The sequence below is a fragment of the Micromys minutus genome, assembly GCF_963924665.1.
Source record: "Micromys minutus genome assembly, chromosome: 17".
Taxonomy (NCBI): Eukaryota; Metazoa; Chordata; class Mammalia; order Rodentia; family Muridae; genus Micromys; species Micromys minutus.
Genome location: NC_137952.1, coordinates 39074875 through 39087583, shown reverse-complemented (window position 1 = coordinate 39087583; position 12709 = coordinate 39074875). Strand labels below are relative to the sequence as shown.

The following is a 12709-nucleotide window of genomic DNA, read 5'->3' as shown; positions in this document are numbered from 1 at the left end:
AACCCAGAATTCTACAATTATTCCGTAACTTCCAGTCTGAAGTACTGACTGCAAGAGTCTGTGATTGTTTTCGCTATGATAACAGAGTTTTATAGCATTACAAAGAGATACCATGTGAATTATAAACAGGATAAAGCATATTTACCTATTCTTAAATATTACATTATCTGGATACCTTTGAAGACTGGGATGTTGACAGACTCAAAAAAAAAGAAAGAAAGCAAGAAAACCCACAAGGGACATTAAAGTACTGTTTATAGTCACCTGCCAGCAGGAGCCTTTAATCATCAAAGAGTTATTGTATACTTAACTCTCCAGTCTGCTGTCTCCATTCCGGTTCCCAGCACTGTTCTCAGACAAAAGTTCTAGTCTGAGGAAAGCGCCAAGATCTCCTCCACCCATGTTGCTGTGTCTAAACAACTGCTCTGTGTTAGAATGCTCTGTGAGTACCTGCAGGACAAAGGTAGGCTACCTTATCGGGCCACAACATACCACAGAAGAACGTGCCCTAAGGGACCTGTGACCCTGCCTTTGACAGTTAGTGGAGACCATTGCTTTATATGGCTCTTTGCGTCTGCTTATCCGTGTGTCTCTGTAGTCCTGCGTCCAGAGACTATCGAACAGGCAAGAAGTTCAAGTCCACTGCCAAGTCCGAAGCTGGTGGTGATGGATGGGATGGAAGACTGGACAGCTCACGGAGCGAACTGGAGTTGATCAAGGAGGGAGAGCATCAGAGGGTCTCGGGAGGCTCAGGCATTAAGCGGTGGCTCAGCCTAAAACGGGAGTCCGGGCTCACCTAATGGGTGGTCCCAGGGGTCTGTGTCAGCTGCCACGCCCCTGTACAGCCTTGCCTTGCTGCTACAGCCTTGCCTTGCTGCTCAATCGGTTGTTTCGAACAAATAACATGGCTACAAAATTACAGGGTCCTGAAAGTGAGGCAAAGGAGCTGAGCGAGGGCTGCCGAAGAGGAAGCGATCTCGGGGGTCGCGCACACTGGGATGAAGCGTGCCCCAAGACCTCTTGGCAGCTGTGAGTTTTCGTTCGCCCTTATCTTCCAGGACAGGCACGGGGAGGAGGCTCATGACTAAGCCTGTGTGAGGCAGTGGTTGTTTATTTCAACAGTACTTCCTGAGAAGTGCCTGCCTGGTAACCTTAGGACATACACACACACACTCACACACAGCTATTAAGTCCAGTCTCTCCTCAGGACACACACATATATACACACACACATATACACACACACACTCACACACTCACACACAGCTATTAAGCTCAGTCTCTCCTCAGGACACACACACACACACACTCACACACACAGCTATTAAGCCCAGCCTCTCCTCAGGACACACACACACACACACACACACACACACACACACACACATACACACAAAGCTATTAAGTCCAGCCTCTCCAGCCCTAGTATACCAGACTGAAATGGGAGAAATGTTCAAGGTTTTCCTGACTTATTCCTGGGGTCCTTACAACTCCTTCATTTCTTAGAAAGTGATCTAAAAACTCATTCCTCTTGCCTCCAAGAGCCTCCTCTAGTGCAGGGAGTGGTATGGGTTAGACACATCCAGGGAGGGTAGGAGGTGTCTGTCAGCTTGGTTCTTAAACACGAACATAGGCACCTGTGCCAGAGCAGGCTCTGTCCTGTGGGTAGATGGGGTGGTGGCTATGTACCTGGGAAAGAGCAGTCAAGGAACGAAGAAGTAAAAAGGGCCAGCATCTTGGCTCTGTGTCAGGCGGGTTTGGAGAGGTCACAGCTTGGGATCGCTGTGCCCAGTGTCCCGTCTTCCACTCAGGATACCTGGGACTCTTTAAATTTAAGATTTTCTTGATGCACACGGCACAGTCGAGGAGTTCTTCCTCCCCCACCATGAATGAAGGCCCTGATGCAGGGCAGGAAATATACCAGCTTGGAATGTAACAGCAGGCGCAGTATACACAAGAGCTGTGGTCCAGGCTCAAGGATGTGTACCTGGCCTTACTTCATTTGTAGACCATCGAAACCCCCACACCAGCTTTGCAAACAGAGAAAGGGTGGAAGGAAGCTGGGCCTACAACTCCAGCAGAAACACTGCTTCCAGCCTCCGGAATCCATAACACTTCGGTCCTCCGATAAAGCTCACAGTAAGTTTGCATGAAATTAATTCGTGTCAAAGGAAGGTGCAGACCTCTTGGCACTACGCCCAAACCTGCCCAAACAGTGGTTTTGCACATGGATGGTTCTGGTGATAAGTCTCAGAGACCTTTATATAAGGTGGCTTTGCTTAAAACTTAAAACGTTCTCCACTTTACTTTTCCAATATAAAAGGCTGTTCAAAGATGCAGCGTCAACCATTGAGGTCTGAAAGCAGGAAGCTTCACCAGCAACCAGGGCCGTGACCCCTTGACGGCGTGAAATGTGAAGTTGAGGACAGGGGCCAGTCCCCGTTCTAAGATGGTCCTGAAAAGTTCCAGGCTAGCCTGTGCTATGACTGAGACGTTGTCGCAAATGAATAAGGCAACAAAAGAGAACAGAAACCCTGAAGCCCGTCCTCTCCCCTACCACTCTCCTAGGGGTCAGAACAGTGACCCTGCCCCAGGTGAGCCTCCTTCACTGTGCATAGCTTAGGTCTGGGCTTTGGCGGATGCCAGCTGGCTTGCCTGCTGCAATTAGTTGGATGCCACCATCTGGAGGCTGCCCCACGCCACTGCTGTACACCCCACTCTTTCCCAACTCATGCCCGGATGTCATGGAGATCATGACAAAGGGGTTGTTGGATTGAATTCTAATATATCTTTTAGTTTTCTGCTGTTGGGATTGAACTTGGGGCCTTTGGCATGCCAGACACGCTATACAATTGAGCCCTCAGCCCATGACTGGATTCTCACAGTCAGCTCCTGGCTCCTATCCAACTTAATGGCCAGGGAGGATATTATCAGAACGCCATCCCCAGACCCCAGCATACTCTGCTGGCTCTCCAGAGCTGACTATATTTGGAGCCAAGCACAAGCCACACCAACACTGCCCAGGGCTCCTGAGTACATACTGAAGTTGCAGAACACTGTGGAGCTACCCCAAATGACCACCCCCCCCCAGTGGGGAGACTCCTCAGAAGACGAATTCCCTAGCAATACAGGAGACACAAAAACTAACACTGGCTTAGGAACTGGAGGTGTTAAGGATCTGGGCCCAGACAGCAGTTATGGGGATACCCCTGGAGATCAAAGTAAAGGCAAGCCTGGTCTGAGCACACAGCTGGTCCAGAATTGTCAGAAAGAGGAAACTGTTGGCAGGAACCTGCTGGCAGGCTATCGGGAGAAAAGCCATAGCTCCAACTACTTACAAACATGCAATGATGGGGGGTGAATGGACTCAACATGGAAATAAAAAACAAATCAAAACAACGACAAAAACAGCCTCTTGCACAGACACTGGCTAGGCGTGGGAGCAGGTACCTGTATTGCCGGCACTGGGAAGGCAGACTGACGGGGACCAGGAGTTCAAGCCTAGCCTCGTCCCCATAGCAAGCTCAAGCCTAGCCTAACCGAGTCGCCGTGGAGCCAGGAGTGGTGGCAGAACACTTTGAGTTCCAGGATTCTGATGGACAAGGTAGATGGGTCTCCGTGAGTTCAAGGCCGGTCTAGGCCAGCCTGGTCTACATTGCAAGCCCTAGTGGCTTGTTTAAGTTTGAATCCAGGTTTACAGATTATAGATTGGATAATTAGTGGGAAAGAGACAGGCTTTCCAGCGTGCTAATTGTCATTAGCCTTAAATTAGCAACGTCTGCGATCCAGCTAGGAAATTTTACAGAAAGGTTCTTATTTAAATCCAGAGCACAAGGGACCGGGATGGTGACTCAAACCTGATTAGCTGAATTAAATCCCTGGGACCCACACAGTGGAAAGTCCTTACCCCCCCCCCCCCACACACACATACACACTCACAGCTGGCATCAGTCCAGAGCATCCTTCCCAGAAGAGGCACTGACACCTCAATCCTCCTCATTCCCCTGCACACAGTAGGATGAAACTGCTGTTTCCTGCTGTCTTAAAAGAACAAAGTTCAATTCCACTCTCTTTATCAAACCAAGTATCCCCCTGGACCGAGTGCATCTGGACGGACATCAGAAACGGGATAACAAAGACCTGCCTCCCTTCCTGCTCCCCTTTGTCTAGACACTCTGTGCTTGGATCACCCCAAACTCTGAGCTCCATGAGGGAAGGACCTGGGCGTTCACCTCCACATCCCCAGTTCCTGAACACCATCCTGTGAGTCAGGGAGGCTTTGCTGGGTAAAGTGCTTTCCTAGGTGAGGTGACTTACATAGTAGGAACAACCACAAGCCTGTGTCTCCGTTAGTTGCTGTTTTCTTTAAGTGGGTTGATTCAAACTGTGCTAGTTACCTGGATCAGCATCCGAAGAAGAAGGAAAAGGATGGGGTTCCAGAGAACCCAGAGAGTTGCTGTTGCTCCCCTGGCTGGCTCTCTGGGATGCTTCGTAACTCCAGGTGTCACACACTGTGGGTAGATCCAAGGTACAGCTCTCTCCTGACAGGCTGCTGGGTGTGGCTGCCTGGGATTCCATAGGCCTGTGAGGGGAGGTAAGACAGCTCCATGTCATGGGTCCTGTGCAGCAGGAGCTACCCAAAGCACAGCCCGAGGAGGCCGGAGGAGCAGCTACTTTCTTCCCCTAAATCATAGTTTTTCTTCTCTTCTCCCTTGGTCCAGTGTTTGGGTACCAAGTTCCATTAATGTGAGACAGATATACTCCCATTTGAGAAAAAAAAAAAAAAAATCAATCCTATTTTGAGCTAGGAGGCAGGCATAATGCCAAACATCTATAATCCCAATACTCATGAGATTGACCCAGGAGGATTCCACGTTTGAGGGCAGCCTGGGCTAAAGAGCAAGACTATACCAAAACAAACCGTAACAACAGTGATATATATTGTAAACATAATTTCACTGGAATAAGAGGCTGTTGTTAGAAAACCAGGAAGTACAGTCACAGCACCCTCTTCTCCTGTGGGGTACTGTATGGAACTAGAGCTCAGTGGAAATTCGAATATCTGGGATGTGGTTTTTAGGGGATTTGGGGGGAGGTTTCTGGGGGACTTTGTTGTTGTTGTTTCTTCCTTCTTCCCCCTTGAGACAAAAATCTCACACTGTAACACAGCCTACCCTGGCGCTCCTATGTAGGCCTGAAAACAGTCCTCCGGCCTCAGGTCCCAAGGACTTGAACTACACCAGCTGAAGGGGAAACGTCTAGGCTACAGGGAAGGTGAACAAGTTTGAGATAATGAGAGCTCTCGATCTGGATTTTATAAAACCAAATACTATGCACGCCTGAAATACCGAGGCAAGCTGGGAGCAAGACTTCCCAGCTTATCTGGTTGTTCATCTGGTAGTGAGGGTCAAGTGACATGAATTCCCTCTGTGGCCTGGGACAGGCTCTAGGCACACAGAGGGGAATATTCACCATAGGTCCTTCACGGAGCTCAGAGTCTGGGGAAGATCCAAACAGAAACCCACCGCGTTGACTCTGAATTTAGAGAAGGAAGACAAGAAAGGGAGGTGGGCTCTAGGAAGACATTCCCCCCCCAACCCCCACCCCGACCCCCACCCCAGGGCTTCTGGGAAGGCATGGCCATGCCTAAAAGAGAACCAGTTTAATGGGGGAGGGGAGAGCAACGAGAACACAGTGCATGTATGAAGAGGCAAGGATGAAACATGTTACCCTGTGTGCTAATGCAAAAACATGAGGAAAGGAATAATAACCAGTTTAAGCCAGTCCTGGTGTTACAGGCATATGATCGAAACTACTTAGAAGACTGAGGCAGGACAGCCAGCCTGGACCCTTAGAGGACTCCCTGCCTCAGAATTAAAAAATAAAATAAAGCAAAACCAAGGGTTTGAGGAGGAAGAGCCACAAGCATCACAGGGTACTGGGACTTTAAAATGAGCATCAAAGATCACTTATGCTAGGTGTGACTGCTCATGTCCGTAACCCCAGCACTAAGGGATCACTTATGCTAGGTGTGGTTGCTCATGTCTGTGACCCCAGCACTAAGGGATCACTTATGCTAGGTGTGATTGCTCATGTCTGTAACCCCAGCAACTAAGGGATCACTTATGCTAGGTGTGGTTGCTCATGTCTGTGACCCCAACACTCAGGAGAGAGAGGACAGTGGGTTTCTGTTTGGATCTTCCCAGACTCTAACACACCATTGGTCTTAGCTAGATGTCCTCAGAGCTTCCTACCCTGCTGTCATCTGGAGAAAGGACAGGAAGGACCTGGCTTCTGTCAGCATCTTGGATACTGAAAGTCTCTAGGTGAGTTCTGAAGTCCTCCAAGGTAGCTTGTTAGACGAAGCACTGGAAATATTCTTTTTTAAAGCTAGGAGTTAGGACTGGAGAGAGGGCTCGGCAGGCAAGAGCACGGGCTGTGTCCACAAAGGTCCTCGGTTCAATTCCCAGCACCCACATGGTGGCTCACAACTGAAACCATTTAACTCCAGTTCCAGGGCATCTAATACCTTCTGGACCCTGTGAGTGCTGTAAGAACATGGTACACAGACACACATGAAACATAAGACACCCATGTACAAAAAACTAAAAACAAGTGTCCTCACTCCTGCCCATGTCTCTCATGAGTTGCTGACAGCAATCAGCTTTCTGATAGAACCCGATGCTAGGGTTGCCACAAGCCACCTTACACCATCCAGAGGTGCAGATACACAGTTGTGCTTAAACACTTGGTAGCTGGAAAGAGGATAGGCTGACGGACTGGAGCCTGCTCAATCCTGGCAGCAGGCAGTCCCATGAGCAGCAGACACCATGCCCCCCACAGTAAGGGAGCCTCTATGAACTAGGCCAAAGTCCTATGAACCAAAACTAAGGGGGAGATTAAGAACATAGATAAAAACTAAAAGGAGGCAAGAACTTAATAACTGGATGAGGAGAGAAATTAGTTAAGAAGGAAGCCAACTAGAAGGGACAGTTTGGATGCCACAGCTGTCAATGAACTTAGGGAAGAAGAGGAATGGGTTTGGGAGAAAGCATTATTTCAAGCCAAGGAATATTATACAGCTGTTAAAATAATAGAACACACAAAAAGAATTACCAAGTGCTTCACAGATAATCCTAAAATTACACTTTAAAGGGCTGTTCCTAATGAATGAGCCAGGCCTGGAGGTCCAATCCCCCGTGTCTGAGCAGCCTCAGCGCTACAGCCTTAATCAGGCAAAGACAGCAAGCACAGAAGATAAATCAACACTGACGTCTGGCCAGGTCCTTGTTTGCGGACACCCAGTCACATGCTGCAGACACTTGCTCGGGCAGAGGATCAGCCAAGGTATCAGCTGATCACTTCTAAAAGGAGCGGAGAGATAAGGTTTCCAATAAAACAGAACATCCCGTCTCTCGGCGGGCGCTCTAACAGCTAAGCACACTTGGAGCTCCAGCAGGGGCCTCTGCCTGGCACCTCTGGCTTCTGCTTCCCTTATGTAACACCCTGCACGGGAGGCCAGTGGGAGGGAGTGAAGAGGCCACAGACCGGTATATTCTGCTTGCCTTCAAAGGTGCCTTGGAGGAACATCAAATTGAGTGTCGTTAATGAAAAGAATCCCTGAAGTGATAGTCTCGCTTTGCATTTTGGATCACTTAAATGCCCCAAATTCCAAGCTGGGCACTGTGCCAAAGGGAAACAAACAAACGAAAAAATCATGCTGAAAATCAGAATCCTCTGCACCATAAAGAAGCAGCTGCACGTGTTCTTCTGAAGCCAGCGAATGTGTCAGGAGGAAACGATGAGACAGAGGGGACAGGGAGATCGAACCCAGGTCCTCCGGCACACCAACCAAGGGCCTTCCTTACCACTGAACTACACAGCTGGGTCTACACAGTGAGCTCATGGTTTCTATTCTGAAAGAAAAGCAAAGGACAAGGGGAAAGGCAGTACAATATCCACTGTCACATCACAAGAAACACACAGTCCTGAATCACAGACACATCTAGCAGTGTCCTCGACGGAAGAAAAGACTGCGGTGGGGGCAGGTGGTGGGCCGAGAGATGCTCTAGGGTTCAGGACTGTTGTTCCTCACAACAGTTTTCCTTGGGGTGATAACAGTCCAACGTTATCACAGGGGCACAATTCCGCTACTGTACAAAACATACTGTAGTTTACACTTTAGATTTTAAGAAAGCATCAAGTTACTAATATTGCTGTTTAAAACTGTAATAGACCCCTCCCCCATAGCCCACGCCTTTAATCCCAGCAAAGGTAGGAGGACCTATCTGTAAATTCGAAGGCTATCTTGTTGGCATTAGGATAGCCCCCTCCCCCAGCAATGGCTCCACCCACAGGTGACAGGAACCTAGCACATCAATTGCCATGGAAACAGCCAAAGCATTCCCAGAAGACATCAGTTCTAAATCCCATCTCCACCTGGGAGCAAGTGACGTCACTACCCCTACAAAAGACCAAAACCCTTCCTCCTCTCCCTCTTTCCTCTTCCTCTCTTCGCCCGGCCTTGACCCCTGCCCTATCCCGTTCTATTAAACCTCTCCACGTGGAACCGTGTTTGGTGTGGTCTGTCTGGGCCTAGGCGAGAAATCTAATTTACAACATATCTGACCTACGTAGTGAGTGAATTCCAGAAAAACCAGGGCTATGTGGAGAGACCCTGTCTCAAACCAAACAAAAACGTAAAGCACTAAAACAGATAATTAACTGGAAGCTATCCTGATTCCAAAGCCAGGTAGAAGAGCACAGTGGGCGGAGCCTGGAGCGGAGGGGCGGGGCGGGTGCCGGGGAAACTCGTGGGATAAATTGTGCGATCCTCCCTTCCCTCCTTCCTCCCGGCTCCCTTCCCATTGCCCTCCGGGACAGAGGAGAAAACCCGCAGACATTCCTCAGAGCCCCGAGTCACTCACCGCCTGACTGCAAGAGCCCGGAACCGGAAGCGTCGGCTCCATCTTTGTTATGGAAAAACAGAGGTTTAAAAGGAAGTCACTGAACCGGTCTTTGCAGAGGGCAGAAAAGGGCAAAGCAAGGCAGCTGCGGCCATCTTAACTGAGGGCACTTGCCTGAGCCCCCCCCCCCCCCCCCCCCAGCACACAGTCATTTGGGATATCTAGTTGCTGTAAGTGCCCTTGTCGGACCCCAAAGAAACTGGGAAACTGTTAACATGCAAAGTCTCTTTAAAGGGACATAAGACGAAAACTAGCCTTGGAAGTACACTCTGAACCCGAGGCCTGGGGGGCAGGATGATCAGGAGCTTCAGGCTAGCAAAATTCTCTCAAAGCATTAAAAAAAAAAAATTTAATATTGTTTCATGAATTCTATTCGGGCTAAAATTTCAGGACCACACAAAAGGGGGACGGACTATTGAGAGACAAAATTTGAGGGGCTGGGGCTATGGCGTAGCATGTGAGCAGGTGTCTGGATAGGTAAGGTCCCAAATTCCTCCCCTCTCAAGAAAGGGCACAATCAGAACAAACTCAGCCTAGAGCTAGAGGAAAGTTCTAGAGCAGCATGGATCTGCTCATGGGGAGATGTGACTGAAAGAAATGGAAACAATAAAAAGCCCAAGTTCTAGTGTCTTGTCTTTATTGGTTTAAACAGAGGAGAGTGTCTTAACCAGAACTAAGGAAAAAGCAAACTTGTTTCCAAGTTCATTTAAGTAGCACTTAGCACAAAAGATTCCACTTCAGTTTGGTGCTGTCCACTGGGCCTACTACTGTAAAAAGCTAGTCTAGAACAATTCTGTTTAACTAGACTGAGGACGGTTTTCTGCTCACCATAATTTTGAAGGGGTCCTGTATATTCATAGCGTCCTCTAGATACCTTTGGATGAGACCCCACACATTAGGAGTCCTGCAAGTTAGAGGAATGTTTTTAAAATTCTTCTTGAAGAGTTAGAGAGATGGCTTAGCAGTTAAGAACATGGGCTGCTCTTCCCAAAGATCTGGGTTCAGTTCCCAACATTTACATGACAGTTAACAACCTTTTCTAAACTCATTTCCAGAGAATCCAGTGTCCTTTTCTAACCCCCAAAGGCACTAGGCACACACATGGTGCAGAACACACATACATATAAAGTTTAAAAAAATAATTTTAAAAATATTTAAAGATAGTGCTTGAGCCAGTTGGGATGATTTTAAATGTTTTTAAAATCCATTGCCCAAGTGGCTGAAACAGGCTGTTCTCTGTAAATTCAAAGCCATTCTGGTCTAATTATCTATTCCAGGCCAGCCAGAGATGGATAGTGAGATAGTGAGATACTATCTCAAAAAGCAAACAAACAAAACAACCCAAAAACAAAACCATGCAAATACTGCTTGAAGTTTGAAGTTTGGCCATTCAACAACTGAATACTGTGAAAATATGCACACATGTGTCTTGGTTATGGTTTCTATTGCTGTGAACAGACAGCATGACCAAGGCAACTCTTATACGGGACAACATTGAATTGGGGCTGGCTTACGGAGTCAGAGATTCAGTCCATTATCATCATGGCAGGAAGCCTGGCAGGCAGACATGGTGCTGAAGAAGAAGCTGAGAGCTCTACATCTTGATCCAAAGGCTGCCAGGAAAAGACTAGCTTGCAGGCAGTTAGGAAGAGAGTCTAAAAGCCCACCCCAACAATGACACACATCCTCCATCAAGGACACACCTACTCCAACAAGGCCATACCTAATAGTGCCATACCCTGGGCCAAGCATATTCAAACCACCCTAACATACAAAGACGTCGTCATCCCCCAGAGCTCCACCCACACACTGACTGTATCTTTCTTTTAAATTCCCCATGCTTGTTCTTTTTCACCCTGAGCTTTTCTTCATCCCAGCTTAGTCCCTTAAGAACATTCTTTTTGGAAAAAAAAAGAAATCACGGAACAGATGGAGTCTGAGACTGGATCTTCTATCATGATCAATAGCAAATCCAACTTGAACATGCCCGGACTTACAAAGTGCCAAGGGGTGACTGGAAGTCTGTGGGTATCAGGGTATACATTAAATCAGTGAGTTGGGGGTGGGGGGGAGGAAAGACCAGAATTCCCTGAAATTGTGTTTCGATGATGTAATACACATGTAAAGATCGCCTTGAACACTCTTTGCCTTCCAAAAAACCATTATTATGTCACAGGGAGAGAAACCGATTTGGGTATAGAACATGTCCTGAGAACCTAAATGGTGGTGCTTGGTGAGTCGTGGTTCTAAAGGTACCGAACGGGGAGCCGAAGTCCTCCAACTGCTGCTTACTTTGACAAGGAAAATCTGTTTTTGTCTCCTGGTCTACATTTACGACCTAAGTCAGGTAAATATAAGCCTGGTTTATTTCAGTAACATTTTTATGCAATCTGTTATGCACCATGTTTTCAAGATGTACAATCATCTGTACAGCGGTTTATTCCCAAGTATGGCTTTAAGCAGGACAAATGTGTTTTTCTATATAGTTCTTGCTTTAATAAATATGTAATATAAGTTAAAAAAAAAACATTCTTTTCTACTTTCTGGTAATATTCAGATCTCAGCTTTAGAGAGCTCTTCCTCCAGGAACCTCCCCTGACTAGTCAAACAGGAGTTGACCATTCCTTCCAGGAGAGCTGCTTTCTACTTATCTCTTTAGATCCTTTTGCTTTTCCTTCTTTCCCCACAAAACAATAGACAATAGCCACCCCAAGGGCTAGGACCAGGTGTATGTTTTGCATAATTCCATCCAGATCTCAGCTCAGTGACCCAGGTCGAAGAGCTGCTGTGGTCACAGTCTCCAGCCACACCCAACTCAACAATTACACCCAAACAAGGCTTTACCACCCGTTTGTCATGGAAGCAGAACTCAGAGCCTTTGCCTCTCGGCATTATCTCATTTATTTGGCAAATAGCTCATGTGTCCATTTACTGCTCCAGTGTTTTGATGTCGTGTTTTTCATGATGAAGGCTGTTTTTCCTATGGAGCTTCCTGGAGCAAAGTTCTGAGATCTCAATAACGTTGTTAGCCTGCAGTCTGCTTCTGACCATCCTTCAGTCACTTCCTGGGTATATGACAGCCATCAAAGCGGAATCTTACGTTAGTCATAGAACACGGTCCAGCACCCAAAAGTCTGCGGTGGGAGAAGGACCTGAGTCTACCCTGGAGCATAAACAAACAGAAAAGGGAAAACAACAGATCTTAACCAGCAAAACACAGCATGTTAATCAGTGTGGGGGTGTGTACCTATAATCCACATTTAGAAGGCTGAAGCAAGAAGACTGCTAGTTCCAGGCTAGCCTGGACCACATCCGGAGAGTTGTGTAATTGTGAGACACCATGTGGGTGCTGGGAATCAGATTTCGGTCCTCGGCAAGAACAGCCAGTGCTCTTAACAGCTGAACCACATTAACAGCCCTGACCCTCTCTCTGTTCTCTTAATTATTGACTATATAAAGGCAACATAAGATGACTTACATCACAACTTTGTATTTGTATGATTTACAATTTTTCTTAACTATTTTCAATTTATTATGTTAGTGAGTCTGGGTTTGTACACTTGAGTGTAGTGCCTGAGAAGGTCAGAAGACAGCACCAGGGGCACCGGAGTGGCAGGCAGTTATGAGCTGCCTGATGAAGGCATTGGGAAGTGGACTTAGGCCCTCCAACAGAGCGATACATGATCTTGACCACTGAATCATCTCTCTAGCATCTATATTTGTGCTTTATGATTAAATTTCTG

The 12709-nt window shown here is 47.4% G+C and overlaps 1 protein-coding gene across 4 annotated transcripts in view; it reads right to left on the bottom strand.

Moving 5' to 3' along the window:
• The window catches only part of SHLD1 (shieldin complex subunit 1), a 73639-nt gene that overhangs the window by 45008 nt on the left and 15922 nt on the right, over positions 1–12709 (bottom strand). For 2 of the 4 annotated variants that reach the window (XM_080931330.1, XM_080931327.1), the window contains exon 2: positions 4398–4582. In XM_080931330.1, coding sequence (XP_080787456.1) covers positions 4398–4578 — 181 coding nt within the window. In that variant the 5' untranslated portion in view covers positions 4579–4582. Of the gene's footprint in view, positions 1–4397; positions 4583–6254; positions 6340–8927; positions 9022–12709 lie in introns of those variants that run through there. The other 2 variants (XM_080931329.1, XM_080931328.1) reach the window with 2 other exon arrangements.